Source organism: Malaya genurostris, chromosome 3, assembly GCF_030247185.1.
Source record: "Malaya genurostris strain Urasoe2022 chromosome 3, Malgen_1.1, whole genome shotgun sequence".
In the NCBI taxonomy this organism is placed as follows: domain Eukaryota; kingdom Metazoa; phylum Arthropoda; class Insecta; order Diptera; family Culicidae; genus Malaya; species Malaya genurostris.
Window position 1 is genome coordinate 243,875,164 of NC_080572.1, and position 21,628 is coordinate 243,896,791.

General features: G+C 36.5%; 1 protein-coding gene across 1 annotated transcript in view; it reads right to left on the reverse strand.

Moving 5' to 3' along the window:
- LOC131434266 (protein Lilipod) overlaps window positions 1–19,842 on the reverse strand; it is a 65,285-nt gene extending 45,443 nt beyond the window's left edge. The window contains exon 1 of the mRNA XM_058600930.1: window positions 19,224–19,842. Coding sequence (XP_058456913.1) covers window positions 19,224–19,292 — 69 coding nt within the window. The 5' untranslated portion in view covers window positions 19,293–19,842. The remainder of the gene's footprint in view (window positions 1–19,223) is intronic.
- Window positions 19,843–21,628: the final 1,786 nt, after the last annotated feature.

The following is a 21,628-nucleotide window of genomic DNA, read 5'->3' on the forward strand; positions in this document are numbered from 1 at the left end:
TAAGTGACGTAACCGACAAATCGCACATATTTACAGAAAGTATCTTACGATTAAATTCTAATAAAGAGGAGAGTGTTCGGTTACCGGCACCCTTTTCGTTCAAGCTTATAACTTCTGACTAAGTGCACATTATGCGGAAATATATACATCAATGGAAAGCTAAAGTCCCTGAATAAGAAATTAAGTTGATTCCATCGATTGAAAAAAACTTTATTATCAATTTAGTAAAGTAAAACATTTTGGCCATTTCAAAAAAAGTGTTCGGTTACCGGCTCCCCAAGAAATTTCGCTAAATATGGAAAAATATATGTGGACTGCAATTATTCGAAGAAAAAACGGAATTTATTCTTTTTGGAGGCGTTTTGGACCAAAGTCTTCATTATATGATGATAACTTTGCATTGGCTCTCTTGGCCGATGATTTGGATGGTGGCGCCTTTGAGGTTGATTTGAACACGTTGCTGCAGTCGAATTTATTGGTTTTTTATTCACTAAACAACGTTTAATGGCATTAGTGTAATCAAGTTCATTTTCCTTGGCTTGAACGATTTGTTTGAAGTCGTCATGGCTTACAGAAACAGAGAACCAAAGTTTTTACTTATACGACGGATGTATTGAATCCGTCAAGTTGTCCACGTGTTGCATATCTCCACAGATGCCAGGCAATACAATAACTTCAGCTAGCAAAACGAAAAGATCGCGCCAATTAATTTCTGACGAATGTCTGCAAACAATCGAAGTTTCAAAAATGTGTAAAAAGTTTTTAGATGAAAAAAAGTTTTCATGTTAACTAAGAAATTTGATAATTTACAGACAAATTTGCAGACTTGGCATATCACTGCCAATTTTTCGCGATTTGTCGAAAAAAAGGGGTGCCGGTAACCGAAATCGGTAGACATTTTGAAAATGACGAAAAAAAACTTTGGTTGCGAAAATTTTGATAGCATCCGGTATCAAATCACGAAATAGATCGATTTCACCTCATAAATATTCAATCCACTCACCTGTTCGATTGATGCTTCTCAATTTATGATACTATAAAAAAATCACCAAAAAACTGGTGTGTTGGTTTTCACGCAATTTAAATTTTTTTTGAGCAGCAAAAAGTACAAACGTCTGTTTGCACGCTTTTGTGAATTAACCGAAGCAATCTGAATGAATATGTATTGAAAATCAGCCCTAATTCGTGTCAGAAATTTCCTATTGAAAAGAATATGATTTAATGAGACTGTTTGAGTGATAAGAGAAAGGGAAAAGGCACGCCCCTAGGTGGATTAAAAAGGTTTTTTTTATTTTGGAAATATTTTTGACTTCGTGCTGAGAGAGGAATTTTTCGTATATTACATTGTTAGTTACATTCAGATGAAACACTTACACATAGATGGTATTTGATTTAAAATATTCCTTTTAATGATGGCCAAATTCATTAAAAAATTGAAACTAATGACAATTGATCTTGGTTGTGGAAGTTTTAGTCTTTTGTTAATTAGGTTTACACTCAAGTTTTTATGCGGTCTTTCCATGCTTGAATGTATTATTCTCAAATCCATCTTGTTGTACGGAGCACTATCTTGTTATTTGTTTTTGTTGTCTCGAAGTGTTTTCTACTATTAATAATACTGAACTGAAATCAAGTAAAGCCAGATGTGTTCATTGTATATCAAGTCTCATATTCCCATGCCCAGATCACAGTTGGATATATAATGGTAGAGGGTTTGTAAGTTAGATAAGCAAAGTTGTATGTCACACAGAATATTATGAATGCAAATTTTATAGCATAGAAAAAAAAAAATGGAATTTATAATCTAAACATAATGCATTACTCCCACTAGCAAACTACTATTAACATAACGTTACAAAACACTTGCACTCATCTTAGAAACCGTGTAACCTGCATGTTTGAATAGTCTACTTTCCAGGGGGAGAAAAAAAATTAAGTGTGGTCTGTAAACATTTTTCCCGCTAGTCTAGTTCTCCAGCATGCCGGTTTAGTGATATAAAAGGAGGTAAAAACAGTCCATAAAAGCATCATCTGCTTTGACTCGGGTCGATTAGTTGGTTCTTCTTATTTTCCAGCCATCAGCCGGCGAAAGCCGGTTTCGAACTTACGGTAAATGGTTGGTTAGTGCAAGTTATAATGGTTTTGCGAAATTCCGCACCGCCGGAGTTGGTTGGAGTGTTGGAAAAATCGTTCGATGCCATAGAGCAACGTTAAAACGGTTGCGTCAATTACCGTTGTGTATATTTTTTTTTATCTATACTGCGATGTTTGGTGAAGGTCGAAAATGGAAACAGTGACATAAATGTTTATATTCTAGTAAGGCAACGATATCGAAATAGCGTGCAAGTGTGTCGGAGCGGACAAGCAACATTTCCAAATAAAGAATTGTGTCAAGTTTTTCTCGTAGAACTTGAAAGCAATGGCACGGTTCATCAGATCTTTTCTTTCTTTATATGCGTTACTCATAGAAAATTTCATAGTATGACCAACGAATTACGCATGAGGATGCTTTGTATAGGAACGTAAAGCGACAGCTGAGAAAATGTAACAATTTGGCGTGAAATATATGAAGTAACAATCAACCAAAAATAAAACTGCATCGCACGGTACTAATTTGGGTCAACCAGTAGAAATCAATATCCAAATGCATTGTGACGACGACTTTCCGCGTGACTTTCAATTTATGAATTTCTCTCGTGACTGTTCGCACCGGGGAACACGAACGAACCTTTCTCTTTTCGGTATCGACAGTTATTGTTAACAACGCAGAGAGTTTTGAAGCGTACTTCCCTCAATCGTCGATAAGTTTTTTTTTTCGAAAAAGAACACATGTTTTCACAGAGAGCTCTGGCATTAGTTCGATTAAGAGGGAAAGAATTTATCTGCGGATGAAATTCGCAAAAAAAAAAAACAATTATGGTTGGTTGACTTTCGAATTTTCATTGTTGACAGAAAGACAAGGGTTTCTAAATCATTTATTAAAGATAGCTTCGCATTTATTCGAACAGATGTCTGACCACGATTACTCGAGTACAACACACTGACTTTACCGAATTATTGTCGCAAAAAAAACATCAACGGTATTACTACGGGTGTTTGACCAAAAATAACCACACCGCAGTTAAAATTAGTATTTATCTGTAACTAATTTTATCCGCCATGCGTTTGAGACGTTTCTCACTTTCGCTTTCCATTTCCTCGGAACCGTTTAGTCCGCATAACCGAATACAAAGTAAAACCGGTTAACACAAACGATCAAATATTTATGTTGCTCTCGACGTCAACGTCAACGTTGTATTCCGGTACCTTCCAATATTGGTTTCGGCAGGGGGATGATGACTGAAAATAAGATAAACCGTTTAACGTACGGTTTTCCACCCCGTCAATGTTGGATAGTCAAATGTAAACAAAACTATCGGAATAGAGGTGTGTGTTGGCATCTGGCGCTGAACGACGTCAAAGTACTAATAATATTTGTTTTGACGTATTTGCTGACTCCGTCCCCACTTGATTGTTTCAGTTTTGGATGCTTGAAGTTCATTAACTTTCCGAGAGGTATTTGAATAAGGAATATTGGCTATTTTCAAACATCGTTGAAGTCATGGTCCAGTCTTGATGTAAACAAAATATGAGGGGTTTCAAGAAACTACTTAGACTTGAATAAGGTTTGCATTGACACCTGTGTTATCCAATTTTTCTTCCGTGGTTATGGTGACTGTACCGAACTAAGGTAAAATGCGCCATCTCACGAGTCATACGGTTCGAGTCGTCCAATGACTAGTCGGAAGTTCTCTTTTATGGGATACGGACTAGGCTACGATGCCCACATGAACACTAGTAACACTATAGGAAACCGAGGCCATCGTCGAAATGATAAGTTTCTTTCTATCGAGATGATTCTATCGAGTAACCCAAATGACAGACTCCTTTGCAGTAACCAATTTGCAATGAGCGAAACGAATCTCTTCTAATGCAAGTTAACCAGAGAATTTGACACTTGGGTAGGAAATATGCTTCGCCCGGTCACCAGTCCTGCATCTGTATCGTATCGGTATTTTGTCATCCTATCGACTGCTTCATTGATTTTAATGTACTCGTTAGTGAAACTTCGAAGAATTTCATATTGTGTCCGCTTCGGTCTCAACCATGCTTTCGTATATAGTCTTCTATGTCTGAGGCGGTACCAAGCATTCTACAACGCAATCAACTCTCACAGAAAAGACGTGAATAGTTTCAAACCGGGTATATTTTTGCTGAGAATAAGCCCCTAGATCAGTGGTTCCCAAACTTTTTCGGTCGAATGCCATTTTAAATATAATAATAATATATAATAAAGCCCCATGGGGTTGTTTGAGCCATTGATATGGAACAAGGCTACCAAAATTTCTATTGATCGACATTTTCAGTTAATCGTCACACTTTTGAATCCGCAAATGCACGATAATCTGCTTAGATTGATCTTTATTAGGAACCAAAATCGAACCCGCGAACCCAGAATATAGACTCTATTTGTCATGATTTGTATTTGTTTTGTAGCCGACGAAATTACATCAATAGCCCAAATGTATGCAATTATATGTTTGTACATGTTTGCGATACGGATATCGATATTTAAGCTTCTCTTCGCCAAGCATGTGTTCAAGTTTTGTATGCAAGCAGTTATTTTTGTAGTGTTTCTCTACCATTACTACCATTCTGCGATTTCAGTTGAAGCGATAAACTATTTCTCATTATCAATCGAGTTCATCTTATATAAATTAAAAATTAATTTTAAGTACTCAAAATTTATCCTAGGATAGTTGTCAATTTCTCAGGTGGAACGACATAACATGGAATTTCATCCGAGCTTGCATGACACAAGATCAGAGCATACCAATTAAAGCTTCAAATCGCTTTATAGCGCTTTCTGTCTTACTGTCTAGCAACAACGTACCTTTGGCATGCTACATGTAGGACTGGAAGCTATAATTTTGCTTCTATTTATAGATTCACGTGCTTCTAACAGCTTCGCTTTTGCATCGATTGATCAGCGATGCTTTCCCTTTGATATATCGCTCACTCCTTCAAAACCGTCGACTATGGCAGGGAAATCCGGTATGGGGATTTTTTGCAGTCAAAATAGGACATTAATCAACATTTCAATGATATACAATTAAAAATACATGGCTATGAACATTCAACTCAATACGTAGAAATATTTCCAATCAAATGTCACCATAATATTAATAATTGATACAAAATTGACTAAGCTGTAATTGTTCAAAACCTGCCCACATTTCTACGTGTATTTTTCTTGAGTTTCTAATTTGCACCCCTATATAGAAAACAAAAATGTGTTCCACATTAAAAATAATTTGCTTTCCAATCCCAACGCGATAGAAATTATTTGTTAATTCAAGACCAACAACAAAATCTCACATAGCATTGCTCAACCGGAGAAATAAAGTGACATCGACTAGTTGAGGAATGACGTTTTTGAGTGCGAAATTGCATCACAGAGGATCAACAAAAATGTGAACTTAACCGACCGTGCATAGTCAGATCAAATACCAAGTTCTTTTCTAGCCGGAAGTCTTCTGCGTTGTGTATCATAACATCCACAGTAGTTAAGTTGGTAGAGCGATTTCTCCGGATTGTAGAAGGTTGTGAACGGAATTATAACTGTCTCTGAAAGCTTATGTCGTCAGTTTTTGGATTTCATTATTTTCATTTGATCAGTCATAGTTTCAGACTGTTTTTTCGTTGGGTAATGGAGAAAAGTTCTGCAATAGGCGTGTTTGCTTGTGGCGCTTTTAAGAGCTTACTCAAAAGTAACTTTTCGAGTCATTTCTAATTCTGGTTTTACTTCTTGTGTGAGAGACAAAAACGAAAACATTTTAAGCCAAACAGTTTTTTTCAGATTTTCCACAGGAGATTTTAAATCCGAACTTCTGGTAGAAACCTTAACCTAGATTCTGGACCTGAGTTCTGCGTCAGAATTCTGTTTTCTGAACTTCTGACAGAGTTTCCGAAACTAAACTTTGAACCTATTTTGCACTTGGACTGCGAGCTTGAACCTGAATTCTTGACTTGAGCTCTCGATGAAGGTTTTGGGTCTAAATCTGGAGCAGGATTCTGGAGCTGGATTCAGGATTCCAAACAAGATTTTTGCATAAAAAAATTTGACAGATATACTGGGAATGCACCAGAATCGTGAACCTGGAATTTGACCTTAATTTTGGATTTTGAACCTGAAGCTGAATTCAGAAACATAACTCTGGACTTGGATTCTGTGCTAAAATGTTGAAGTATGATTAAGGACCTGGTTTCTGGATTTGAGTTCTGGACCTGCATTCTGACCTTGGATCCTGATTCTGTATTCTGAAACTGATACAGAATTATTCATTTGGATTCTGAATCTGGACCTGGATTCTGTATATGGATTCTAAGCCAAGATCTGAATTCCAGACCAGTATACCGTACTATAATTTGAACTCAGAACCTGGACCGGAATTGAGTAACTTTAGGTCAAGTTACTCAACTCAGGGCCACAGGTTCCTCTGAACATGATTTTTTGTGGTCTGAGTGCAGAATCTGAATTCTGAACCTAAATTCAGGACTTCAATTCTGGTCCAGAATTTTCAGACTGAATCTGAATTCTGGAACGGGATGCTGGACCTCAATTCTTGATATATGAATATGAATTCTGAAATTGGACTCAGATTCTGAACTTGAATTCTGCCTCATAGATTTTGGAATTTAATTTTCAACATGGACTTGAACTTTGGTTCTGGGCCAGAATTATGACCCTGGCTCTTGACAGTTTTTGTACCTGAAACCTGAATTCTTGAGCGAAAATCGGGATCCGAATTCTAGGCCTGCATTTTGGACTTGGGTTATAGATCTGAACTTCTGATAGGAATACATAGGTTTTCGTGTGTTTTGGAACTGATTTGTGATCCCAGGTCTAGATTCTGCTTTGAATTTCTGACAGTAATTTTGTATATGAACCTAAATTCTGAACCTGAACTCCGAACATGAATCTGAATTCTGGGTCTGACCTCAGAATTCTGAACAAGATTTTGGACTCGAATTGTGAAAATCATGTCTATATAAACTTGTCATGGATACATTCAAGCAAGTTCTAGTTTTCATCAAGCTGTGGAAAAATACGAGTTTCAGCATTCAACATAAAAGTAACGGTGAAATTAAAAGATTGGTCTACCATCCCCCGTATTCTCCAGACCTGGCCCCCACCGACTATTATCTATTTCCAAACCTGAAAAGGTTTCTCCAGGGAAAGAAATTTTCGTCGAATGCTTAGGTCATAGCAGAAACCGAAGTCTATTTCTAAGGCCTTGACAAATCTTTTTTTTTAAAGGGTATCAAAGTGTTGGAGGACCGATGGATCAAGTGAATCGCTCTAGATGGAGATTAAACCGAAGAATAAAAAAGTTTTCACAGTAAAAAATTGATTTTTTCTTTGTTAGGCTTTTTTCTCATTCCGTGTAGTAATAGAAAGCTACGTTCAACATGCAACTTAATTACTAGGTTTGTTGTTGTTAGTCGGATCCAAAGGAATTTTATTAAATTTTGCCTTTCTCATATAGAAAGGTTATGCAATCATTGTGAAACCCGACTTTTGAACCGAGGCCCCGAGTGTCATATACCATTCGACTCAGTTCTGTAACATTTTTTGCACTCACTTTATTCGGAAATGGCTGAACCGATTTTCATAAGCTTAGATTCAAATGAAAGATCTCATAGCCCCATACAAAGTTCCAGAATTTTGTTCGATTCTGACTTCCGGTCCCGGATTTACATGATATATTCGAAAAACGTGCTTAATCCACCTAACAGTGAGATGATACCATTCTTTTTTATCAATCAGTATGGATTTTTCGCATGAATATTCTTTGATGTTTTTAGTTTTCATGAAATTATTTTAATGAAAGTCGTTTCAAATGACAGTTTGAAATTTAGATCACTCCTTACCTTGTGATTTTGGAACTGCAAGATGAATCGAAGAGAGAAATTGTATGAAACTCTACATTTTTAGTTCTAAAAGTGTGACAATCAATCAAGTATTCAATGAGATGTAGAAGTGAGTTTCTTCTTTAAAGTTTTTGTTATTCGTTCGGTATTCAGAAATTAGCAAAACCAATAATAGTTCGTAGTTTCCATGAATTGGTATGACGAATAAATGTATATAGTTTTGAGCCCAACGTTGAAGATTTCTCGGTATCGTCATCTATGTGGCCGAATGTCAGTTGAATTCGCCTAATGGATTGTTAACCATTTCATTAGATTCAAAATTTTTGAATATCAGTGTAGCCATCTTAGAGAAATCGTAGTGTGTTCTACATAAAATTTTTGTGTACCTTCCAGAATCGAAAACCAAATATCGGTAAAACTGAAACAAGTTTATTTGATCATCGACTTTCAAAATCTGTGAACCAGATAAATTTATGTGAAATTTTTACACTACAATCACCCTGTATCTCCTGAACCGGAGGTCGAATCTGATTAAAAAACAAGCGGTTTTTATAGGACCTCAAGATCGTTTATAGGAATGTTAGATGAATGAAATCGGTTAAGCCATCTACTAGCAAAATGAGTGACATTGTTTTAATATTATCATCCTGTATTTTCGAAACCAGAAGTTGAATCCAAATGAAATTCAGAATCCTTATTTAAGAGCATAGGACACATGAGTCTAAGTTTGTAGAAATCAGTTGAGCCATCTCTGAGAAAAATTATCGAATTATTCCTCACACACAAATTTGCTTCTCTCGACGATGTTCTTCGAATGGTATAAGGGTGTAAGAAGTTGTGTTATTCCAGCAATTATCGTTGCAATATAAATATCAATATAAATCAATATAAATATTAATAATTGTTTTGAATTTGAAAATACTGCCATCTTTCTAAAACATATGTCATATTCGAATGATTATGTTGCCAAAAAACGAACCGTGCTAAAATTGAAACGTCATGAAAAAGGGTGCTGTGCATAGTCTTTTAGGCATAAAACAGTATTGAAAATCGTGTTCCACTTTGCTCCGAAACATCGCTTTATCATCAAACGCATAAAACTCCTACTAATTAAATAAGGCGAAAAATCACGTCGATATCTCCGTTAAATATGGACGGATTTTGACAATCTATGGCTTGTTGGATAGCTATTACCGTGCGGAATTGAAGTCTAAAAATTAATTAATTATTAATATTAATGAATTATTCTGTTTTCAAGGTCAGTTGTGACAGATATTGTCAAAAAACTGAAAATGTTGACATAAAACTTCGTGTAACTCACGAAGTAAACATCCGATCTCAAAACCATTCAATAGCGTTCAGGGTGGAGGGAAAACCTGTCATTTGCGACAAGTTTGATCAAAATCGCTCCAGCCATCTCTGAGATCTCGACCTCTTTGTTGACAACACACACACAAACACACACACACACACACACACACACACACACACACACACACACACACGGACATTTGCTCAGTTCGTCGAGCTGAATCGATTGGTATATGATACTCGGCCACCCTGCCCTCGGAAAATGTTTCTAAAGTTTGAGCGAATTCTATACCTATTTTTTTATATTTATAAAAAAGGTAAAAAAATGAAAATAGGTGCACTAATCTTCCTCAGAGATGGCTGAGCCTTAGACTTAGATTCAAATGAAATGTAAAAGTTTCTGAATTTTATTTCGATTCGACTTTCGGTTTCGGAGTTACAGAGTGTTAAAATTCTAATTTCAAATTACTTGCTCACTTTCCTCAGATATGGCGCGACCGATTGTAACAAACTTGAGTTCAAATAAAAGGTCTTATGGTACTATACAAAACTTTCCAATTTCTTCCGGTTCCGCATTTATAGAGTAAAGTGTATTAAAAATTAAACTCACCTCGAAACTATTCAAATAGGTAACCATTATCAGTAGGTAACCATACAAATCAATTCCGGCTATCACCGGAAATAGTGGTTATATATTCCAAAATGGATTTATTTTAACAATCTTAGGCTAAAATAAAAAGTGATCCCTTACAAAATTCTTAAATTTCATCCGAATCCAACTTCCGGTTCCGAAATTATAGGGTAAAGTGTGTTAAAGATTTTGTACCCTCACTTGAAGCGGCGAAACAAAAATTGAAAAAAAAATTGAACTTCTCAAGCCATTTTTGAACATAACATATGAGAATATGACTGATATGAGAAAGGCATCATTACACAACTAGGTGAATTAAAACATATTTGTTAGTATAATGATTTGCTCATATTGGGCAATCGATTTTCTACGACCTTTTCTTGAACACCATTTGTGTACAAATTCCGGCTTCCGAGTTACAACGATTTTTAAAGTGGGGGCATGCCAAAAATGCATTCGCCCTTTTTAATAGTCGTTCTGGAGTCGAATCGATCTCTCTATCAAAATTAATGGCTTGCCATACTGGAGATTTGCATCAAATTCCTTCGGAATCGGAGCAAATCGATCCAGATGTTCCTCCTTTTTCTACTGGTGATTAATAGAGTTGCTCTAAAAGTAACAGAACTAATAGAAGGAGAACGACAAAAAATCTCATGGCCGTATTAACATGTTCAAAACTTATTCCAATTCATTTTGGGAATTGGTTACGAATGAATACTCTATGTTAGGGTGCATAGTAATTTAATTTTTTTACGTTTCGTCTTTGACATGTTCATATTATTGCAATTTGTTTTTTCACACGAGCACGATACAAAACGTACATGTTTAAATACTTAATCGATGTTTGAAAATAGAATAAATACAACATGTCCACGTATTCAGATCACCAATCATCAACCAATGTGATTACAAGTCTCAAAAATAATAAATGAATCATCGATTTCAATCTTTTAAATTGAAACGCGAGAATCGTGAACATAATAGAAAAATAATGACTTCAACTTCCTCTCCGTTTGAAAATCGAATACTCGATTACAGCATTGTCTGATGCTTAGTTGGTTACGTCAGGCATATCTCTACAAAGTAGTTGAGTACGATGAATATCAATCATCCTTATCAGAACAATGATTTTTTCAATCGACGATTGACAATCTTCCACCATTTAAACTTCCCTACTGCATCATGCTCACCAACAGCACAGTAAATTAAATCGTTGTGATTGTGACATACAATCGTTGAAAAAAACGAACTGAACCGAACCGTTTTTCTTGGAAGTTAGAAGCAGCTACAGTGCATAAATTGGCAATGCCAGTTTGCGACACCCAAGTGGAACGACAAGAATTGCAATTGGAACTCAAATGGCAACAGGCCTTCGCTTATCTTAAAAGCAGAAAGTTACTGCAAATTGCTACACGTTGGTAAATGCGTAGGAAAACCGATGTTTACCAATTAAATTCAGACATTCCTCGGTAACCTAAATGCATAGAACATGGTGGGTAAGCCAGAACTTGCCGAGTAGCAGATGTTTCCATGTTTTGTGCTATGCACTTCGATTGGTTTCTAGAAATGAATTAATGAATAAGCTTAGCAAACCCCCAGTGCGGAAAGGTGTTTGCAATTGCAAGATCAAACTCACAGATGAAACCTGGCAGAAGCAGATGTGTTAATGGATTTTTGTTTATCAGAGAAATCAAAAGAACGACGAAGACAAAGAATGCTACCAAGTAGGATCCGTTCGGATCGACCGGAGTCTTCAGTTGAAGGTCATTTCAATTTGGGTAATATTAGATTCACACGCTGCACCGGAGAAGGAAGAGTCACGAAGAAGTAGAAACAAAAAAATACGAGTTTAATCCTTTTTCGTTATCTACATCAGCTTTTAATTTTCATTCATTACGCTTTGGTTTCATTGGTTTCAAATGGAGCAAACTTTGATGTATTTAATGTTTTCAACTAATGTGAAACGATGATATTCGCGTTTAATTGATACGTATGTACGTTTTCAGAAGTAGCCGTAAGGAAATAATGGATAAATAATACGTCGAATCCAGGGGGAAATGGGCCTTCCGAGTGAAAGCAACATCAACTGGAGCAACCACGAAAAAAAGCCAAATCGGTTTTGTACATGCTCAGGTTGCAATGCGCTACATTCTCTTTTGCAATGAACAAAAAAAAACTGCTAAAAAGTTCACTTGGAAATCAGGTTTGACGGGTATACGAGCTTTTGCTGAGACTTTTTTTTTGTTACCGAATAAAAAATTATGCCTTTAAGGGGAGTGAAAGATGCAACAGTATTCTGTTACAATTTATTCTGAATATAGCTTCGCTTTCGACGATTATGTCGACAATAGAATGAAGAACTGACGAATTAATTAAGTCTCATGTTAGCGACAACAAACAAGACAGACATATGCGCAGTCAATCTTCGCTGGTTCTTCGACATTTTTCGATACCTTTTGTGATGCCACAAAACGACTTGAAAAAAAACCTGTTTTAATCGACCTAATGGTGTGATGATGCCTTTCTCATATAACTCATGTTCTTAGAAATGTAACTGTGGTATCGAACAGAAACAGGAAAGTTTTTTCGGTCCTAAACTGGCATAGCCTACAAATCGAAATAGTTTTGAACCAAATAAAGCTTGCTTCAGATATAATTGGAACAAAGACAATTGCCTGTATTTAAGTTATTTATTATTGAATTCAAGATCTTTTTTTATACAAATGTAGCGTTTTCTTCATACTTTTAAGAAAAAATACGGATAAAATTATTCGTCACGGTTTCGAAGGAATTCTCGAATTTTTCCTGTAACACGGCTCATTAGGCGGCGCACACCTTCTTCGTACATCGTTTTAGCTATCTTATTCCACCAGGTCGTCATCTGATTGATGTCTTTGACAACCTTTCCCTTTGCCTTGAGTCTCCTCTTCATGATTGCCCAGTATATCTCAATAGGGCGGAACTGGGGGCAGTTTTTTCGGAACAAACTGGACCCTTTTCTCTGCATACCATTCTTGAACGACTTTGCTGTAATGACAGCTTGCCAAATCTGGCCAAAACATCACGGGATGGTCGTGGGATCGAATGAACGGCAAAATTCGTTTTTGGAGACCCTCTTTCTGGTATAGTTCCGATGTCATTGTCTTATTTGTAACGAAAACTTTCATTTTTTTGCCACAGCTGCAAATGCCCTGCCAAATCATAAATTTTCTTGGAAATTTGTCGGCAAAAATAAATTTAAATTCGGCTGGAACATCCCTCCGAGCCGTTTCCAAGTACAATTTTGGACCTGGGATCTGCCGGAAGTCAGCCTTGACATAGGTTTCATCGTCCATCAGAAGACACCCATCGAACTTGGTCAGCACCTGGTCATATAGTTTCCGAGCACGAATTTTGACCACACTATTCTTTTTTATGGTCCGATTTGGCTGTTTGCTAGCTCGATACGACTTGATTCCTTCCCGGAGTCGAATTCTCCTCACGGTAATATGGGCCGAATTTTCTGGCCAAATCACGTTCCGACAGATTAGGATTCCTCTTAATCGTCTTCGAAATCTTACCACGCAGTTTCCGGTCGACAGTTCCACTCCGACGATTGGCTGGAGGCTTCCGAATCGTCGTAATGTTTTCTTATACCGTTTGATAACGCGCCATACGGTATTTCTGGGCAATTTCAGCTGTTTAGCTAGCCTAGATGAAGACCACAATGGATTTTCCAAATAACTGTGCACAATTTTTTCCCTTCTTTCGGCTTCCATATTGATTGTTTACAAAGTACAGTCGATTTGTGGAATGTCAAAAATCATACGTGAAGTTGACAAAATTCCCGACACGTGGGCGCCAAGAACTTCCAAATCCGTCCACCAGGAGCGCCACAATATGAGCAAAAGTTTGTTCCAATTCTAAATGAAGCAAGCTTTAAGAAGATCTCTTTTCTATTTTTTTGCAGCATCGGTCTAAATGACAGTTGGAAATTTCAAACACACATCACACTGTCAGACCTGGACCAAATTCAAGAATTTCGTAAAACGTTAAACTTTTCACTTGACTTTTAGTTTGGGAGAATCATTTTGTCCGTCTCGGAGAGAAGTAAGTGAGTTCCTGTTTTGAAGGTTTTGGACCACTTTTTCCGGTACTTCTGGAACCGGCTTCCGGAGACCGGTATATCCGATGTGAGTTTGTGTGATACACTTGCCAGACCCAAGAACTAGATTCTTCACACATTGTTCTATAAAAGCAAACTAATAAATTTGCAGTTTTTTTCACTCGTCACTCTGTAATTCCGGAACCAGAAGTCAGATGCATATGATTTGAATATCATTTGAGCAAAAGTTTGTTAAAATCGGTTAAGCCATCTTGGAGAAAAGTGATTGCAAATTTTTTTTATAAAATTATCTAGTAAATTCTTCTAGTTGGCAGATATTGTTAGTTGGTGGATATATAAATCTATTTTGGCACTGCTAGTGCCCGATTTCCAGTTCCGAAAGCTCCGATAATAGTGAAGAAAAACTCCGAAAACGGAACTCACTTCGATTTCTCAGCAACGGATAAATTGATTTTCGCAAATCTGGATTCAAATTGAAGCTCTCAAGCATATCCTTGGTATTACATTCCTGTAGTGGAATTTGACCTTCTGTTTCAACAGACTTCGCAGCCGATTCAAAGTGTACAGAACCATTGCATGGCTGGTGCTACGATTCTACTGACACTACGAATCCTTCCAGGTCGGGGCTCCAACATACGACAACTGGTTTGTAAAACCAGTGCCCTGTGCATTGAACCGCCAACCCGGGACAAGCTCTCGTTGTCTTGAAAGATACTGCACAATTTCATCCAGATGCGACTTCCGCTTCCGAAATTATAGGGCGACGATTGTCAAAACTGTGTATGAAAGAACGAAAGCTTACAACGTATTCAAGATACAATCGAATTCATTGCTTATAAATGATTATATCATATCATTATATCACAAAGCATGTTTCATTATGCTGCTTGAAAAGTATTTCTACCCATTTCACTTGAATTTCTCATACAACAGTAACAGGAGCACAGGTTTTCGTTCGGTTTCATTTTCATTGAATTGACTCATTCGAAAGAGTGCATAAAAGCTGAATCAACCAGCTTTAATTCAAACAAAGTCATTGTCGCTATAATCAACATTTGAATGAATTAGGTTTTCCGCTGAACGTTGTTATTATGTTGGTAAACGCTTATATGTTGGTAAAAATGTCTAATCAAAATTTTCTATGCAGATTTTATAACTATTTTAACTGGCCTGACTATTCGATGACCGCGAAAACTTTTTACGACTGTGATGGTTTTAGAGTTTCGGCTCTAGAAATAGATCGTCAAAAACTCCATCGGAACTTGTATCGAATTCTAAGGAAATGTTCATTAGAAAGGCTGATGCACCAGAAGGTTCCTGACACGAATTTTGGGCCGATTTTTAACATAAATTCATATTTGGGTTGTTTTGGTTAGTTCACAAAAGTGCTATACGTTATACGCAACGCTTGAGTCATATATTCGACCACATTCTCGAATCCAAAAGTAATTCGAGTAGTAATTCACAAACCAGTAGTAGCTTTCAAACGAGCTTAAGCTTGTACAAAATTGTGCGAAGAAAGAAAATTTGCGTTTTGTCGGTTGCGTCCCTTATATCTTTATTTCTTTGGAACCGAAAGTGACAGCCATTTGATTTTCGAACTTGATTCACAATCCAATAGTAACTTTCAAACGAGCCTAGGTTTGTTTAAATCGATTCAGCCATTTCAGAGAAAAATTAATAAAAAAAAACCACACATACACAGATATTTTCCGATCTCGTCGAATAATGTATATTACTAGGGGTTTCAGGAGCTCAAAAGTCGGTTTCTTCAACAATTCTATTTTCTTTCTATCGAGAAAAGAAAAAAATGCCTTTCACTTGAGCTTAGGTTCGTTAAAATCGGTTAAGCCATCTCAGAGAAAATTGAGTGCATATTTTTGTCACATACACACACACACACACACACACACATACCCACAGACATTTTGCGATCTCGACGAACTGATTCGAATGGTATATGACACTAGTCCTCCTGGGCTTGGATTAAAAAATCTGTTTTCACAGTGTTTGCATAACCTTTCTTTATGAGAAAGGTGAAAAAAATTCGACAAAAAGTTCGGTTTATAAACGTAACTTGTTTTTGATGCTTTTGATCAAATGTCTCGTTAATGTTCATGAGGAGAGATTCCAGATACGAGAGTAGGAATGTATGGCTTCGAAATTATTATTATGTCATTCCCTAAGACTATTATTTTCAATCTTACAGATAGCTTTTTATCTTTTCTTTATAGAAACGATCTAGAATTGTTAAAAAACAGACTTTTGATCGGATATATTTATATTATACAGCTCGACTCAGGTCACTTAGAGCCGCAGGTAGCCTTAAAATTAGAACCACGCGAAAAGTGTTCCATCGCATTTGCACTGAGCTTTCTTTTTACGCGGGGGTTACGTTCCATGTAAAAAAACCGCGCACGTTCGGAAATCTGCAAAAAAAACTTCGTAGCGTAACTTCAGAATTCCGCGTAAAAAACGCAAAACTAAAGAATACTTTTTATGTCAAATATCTTAGAGTTGCATGAAACGTCCAGATATGGTGTAAACTGAAAAAAAAATTGAAAAATATCCACTGAACAATTTTGAGATTTCCGAAATCGAACAATTTTTTTTGATGCCGAATGTCTTAAAAATGCATGAAACGTTGAGATATGGTGTAATCTCAAGCAAAATTTTTTGGAAAAAAGTGTGATACTTCTGAGAATTTGAGACCGCGTAACTTAGACAAAACAAGAAAACCCGATAACTTTGAAATCTCACGTTAATAAAACCTCGTAACTTCGGAAATCCGCGTAAAAAAACAAGTAACTTCGGAAATTCGCGTAAAACAAGACCTCAGTGTAGTGCAATTGGTAGAAGGTTTTGAGATCTGAGTTCTGCCACTCAATAAAATTTTTCCGTAATTTTTCATTTTCATGCTTTCTTTCATCTTTCATCTATACTGTTTTATTTATAACTAGGCACTAGAGATGGACGGGTTTCGGGTATTTTTACTCAAAACCCGACGATTTGGGTTCAGAAAAAAAATGTTTACCGGGTTCGAGTTGGGTACGGGTGACAAGTTTTGCATTCTAAACGGGTACGGGTCGGGTCCGGGTTCAACAATTTTGTCGGTTTTCGAACCCGACTACCACAGTTTTATCGGATTGGGGTCGAGTACGAGTAAAGATCTTTATTTTTTAACGGATATGGGTCGGGTTCGGGTTTGGATGAACATTTTTTCTCGGGTTCGGATCGGGTACGGGTAAACTTTTTTTTTTATTTTCGATCGGGTAAAGGTAAGGTTCGGTTTTAAGAAAATGCTTACCCGTCCATCTCTACTAGGCACTACCTCTCTCAGGAGGTAGTCAAATTTTGCAAGACACCATAGTACACTTGACAAATTTACTATGTTTGCAAGTTTTACTGCATATACTTCTAATTATTTTTTTTTCATATGAAATTGGCGAAGCCGCCCTTCCAAATATGCTTCAAAACAAATCGAAGCCCAGTGAATAATTTGTTGCTAATTAGTTACGGTAATTTTGAATTTGTTGTCTATATTTTATTCATTTTTTTGGGGTATTTCGCTAAAAATAAAAATAAAAACAAAGGAGGTGAAGTGACTACCCGAACTCCGCCAGGTCCCATAAAAGATGGAAGTCTTCATCGTCGTTGTACATAATTTTCGTCTAGTTAAGTGTCATTACTGTCGTCCTACACATAAAACCTGTAAGGTAATGCAGTAACCTAAATTTTAACCACTCTTTTTTGAACTTGTAAAGTTTTGTCTATTCGAATCGAGACGTATAAGTGTTTACTAGAAACCCATGGAAAAATATTACTAATTTATATAGAATTCAAAGACCTGTAAAGTTCAAAACCTGACAACTTTTCGCAAAATTTTTCAAATTTGGGAACGAACTATTTCAGATAGTAAATTAAAATGTGTCTCACATCAAAACAATCGAAATTGAGAAAAATCCCATCGAGTATAAATAAACATTCACCAATCTGCTTCCATAGTCCATGTGTCTTATCAGTGTGCATGCACATTATTTCAGATTTTGCGTCAAACGTCTAACGTACAGGATAGACGCCAAGCGTCTATTCAGTAAACTTATCTTCGAGTTTTGTATACTCTCAGGCCAGTGCCGAACGTTGCAACCAGTGTTGAAGGAACACGTATCGACTTTTCAAGTTTGCGTTGTTGCTTATCTGTTATTAACAAAAGTTGAAGCAATTAAATTTCATTATTTTTTACTGTTCTACCACACTCCAACAATACTAATACAAGATATTCAGAAAATAAAATATATACCTGTCAAAACTTAACATTAACCGCAGCAGAGCTGTACTCATCTTTCGTGCTGAGGAAAAAAACGAAGCTGGGCTTATGGTGGGACAAACGCTGGGAGGCCAAACTAGATTATAGCCTATTTACGTTATTATGAGATTCTGTTGATTGTGCTGTCACCGCGTCCGTACGTAACAACCGTGTGCACGGTAGCCTATAGAACAAAACTTGTGTACACGTAAGCTGATCTGATGATGGTAAACTGAATGGCCTCTATACAGGCGGGTGCTTCCCGTATGCTATTACGTATCTAGTGCACAGCATCGAGCTCGATCGGAAAGGGATGGGTTGTTTGAATGATTGTCGACCAGCAGAAGGGAAAATCGATAACAATGCTTGCCTTATTACGTATCAGATGATAGTCGCGATCGAATAAAGAAATAAAAAAAACACTTTATATTCATTTAAACTCATCTGGAGATGAATATGATATGTTTGAAATTATTTCTAGCCAAAACATTTTGCGTTATGAAGACTTGATAAACAAATCGAATCCACTTAACAAAGCTGCATTTAAAAAAATCGTCAAAATGTTAAGAAAATATAAAATTTGAAATAGTTTATTCAATCATTATGTAGCTAATGGCCCTACACAAGGCACGATGATAAGCATATCATGAGCATAACTGGTTAATCAAACAATACTCATTATCATTCGTGTTATCACAGATTGTTCAAGTTCGAGACAGGACGCACGGTACTAAATCGAAAGATTCGAGTGAAGTAATAAAATTAAGCCAACAAGAAAAATACAGTCGTGATCAAACTATCAAACTCCGGTCACCTATTTTATGCGATTAGCCGCTTCATATCGATGCAAGTTTTGAATGTTGAACTAGATACCTACATAAAAACGTGACACTTACGATATGCTCTCGAACCGTGTTGTGAAATATCTGCTCCCGAATATCGGCTACCTCCTCTTCCTCTTCCATTTCGGCAACCGGAAGAAGCAACGAGGCTGCCGTAAGGTTTGTGTTTAGGAAAATTGTGACCTCGTTCGGTTCGGCAATGGAAGTGTATCTCCCTGTTTTGCGTAGTACTGACGGTATTGGTAAAAATCTTCTGAAAATTTACATCACGCTTCTTTTTCTTCTTGTGCCTTTCCTATCCGCGGATTCAAATATTACGTGCACTCCTGTGTATAATTCTTGCGTTGCACTTTCACTCCAAATATTTCATGCACCAACAATATTTGCTACGCCTACTTTTCTTGAACAATTTTAGGCAGCATTAAATGCACATCGCAAACTACTCCACACCGAACGACACTTTGCTTTCAAGAGAACGTTGATTTTAATTGTGACTGATATGCGACGACATGTGGAATTTTGAAATAATCAACCTGACTATAATTTTATGCACGTACCACTGCACACACTACTGAGTAAGAATCAATCGATTTTAGGCACGGCGAAGTAAACACTAAACACTAAACTGCGAGCTACCGACTACAGACGTGCAGCTGCTATGTGCGAACCGACGCTCTTTCTGATGATGGGACTGCGATAGTGCGTTCGCTCTCACGTACTGTCTGAATAGATTCGCACATTCCTTCTCTTTTACTCTCATTGTTTAGTGATACAACATTCCTGGCGGGCAAGAGAGTAAATTTAACGGTCGTTCTTTGACAGTTGGCAGCGACGGTGCAAAAAGGTGCGTTCAGTAGTTTTAGCGTACCTGGAACGTAAAGTATTTACCAAATGCTACCTAAAATGCCATCAAAAGCTACGTAGTATAATTAAGCTTAGTGAAACAACAAAAGTTTAACTATAATAAAACCTAAAAAATATATTTTTTGAATATATAATTAGTTTGTTTTTGATTTTGGAACATTGTCCTTGCTGATAGCTAATTTACAACCTCAAATGCACATTCGCCATTTTGAAATTTGGTTGTTTTAATCACGATACACCTACCATCAAACAATTTACTGTACGATTCAAACGATCAGTCAATTTCCGTAAACGTTAAGGGGAAAGACTCCTTGCAAGCGTATAGGCAATGTCAATAATGTGTGCGTAAAAACCAGTTCCATCATCTTTTTTCCGGATTTGATCAGATAAAACCAAAGATGGAGTAGTCTGCGATTTCTTATGTATCATTTGAATAGGACCCCTCGATGAGCTCGGTTCACTGTCAGTTTCAGTCTTTTGAAGCAAAACAACAAGCGTCTGATCGCTGGAAGCGTCGTAACTATGACAATAATTGTTTATGTTTGAGACAATATCAAGTTACAGTATGAACGATATTAAACAATTTTGCATCATATCCAGTGATTCTTACAATAAGAAAGTAAAAACTACTTATAACCATTGCCTAGAATTTATTTAGTTTGTTATTTCCTCATCCCATAAAGCATTAAACTCAATTGAGGCAAAAAATCATTATGTGCTGAATGTAAACATATGTTTGCTTCTTTCCTAACTTGTATTGTTTCCATGGCATTATGTCGGAACTAGTCGACGCTTATTAACGGAGGGTCAATAAAATTACATTATAACTTAACCAACTGGTTCACGATTACTGACCCAACATTTTTCAATTAATCGTATGGGACATTGTAATCTTGAGTTTATCTTTGATAAAACTATCATATAGTTGAAAATGAAACAAATCAATCGTTTCTGCTTATAATAGCAATTCAAGAAAAGTAGAAGGCTGAAAACTGCTAGTGAAAAATAATTTGGTGTCAGTTTCCTTGCACTACCACACATTCCGTCAGTAACTAACACATTTCTATATAGATTTTCTCTCGCACTTTCTGGTTCAAAATAAAGATTTATATACCTTTAATAAAATTCGAGCTAAATAGAAACCTTTGCTCGAAGAAGCCGAAGGCAATAAATACGGTATGTTGTTGAAAAACACTTTATTCTTTCGGAAAACTGCTTTTTCACAAATTTTGTTTATTTTGTATAGCGCAATCCAATACAGATGCACTGAAGCAGTGTAGCTAAACTTTATAATATATAACAACAAATCAAAAACAAAGACTGTATGCAATTTTTTATCAAACATCGACGAAATATTCAAATCAATATTTCAATATAAAACAATGTCTTACATTTGTTTGAGGATATATTATTGAAAAAATAGAATGTTTGAAGTTAAATTGTAAACGCGTCTTTGATAAACTGGTTGCACTGAACATATAAATTCGGTGGAATCAGCAGAAGTTCAACCGGCTGCATCACATGAGTGTAAGTGTCCCATGCTATAATGAGAAAAAGTATCATACCAACAAAGTTATCAGCTGATAGCAGCACCT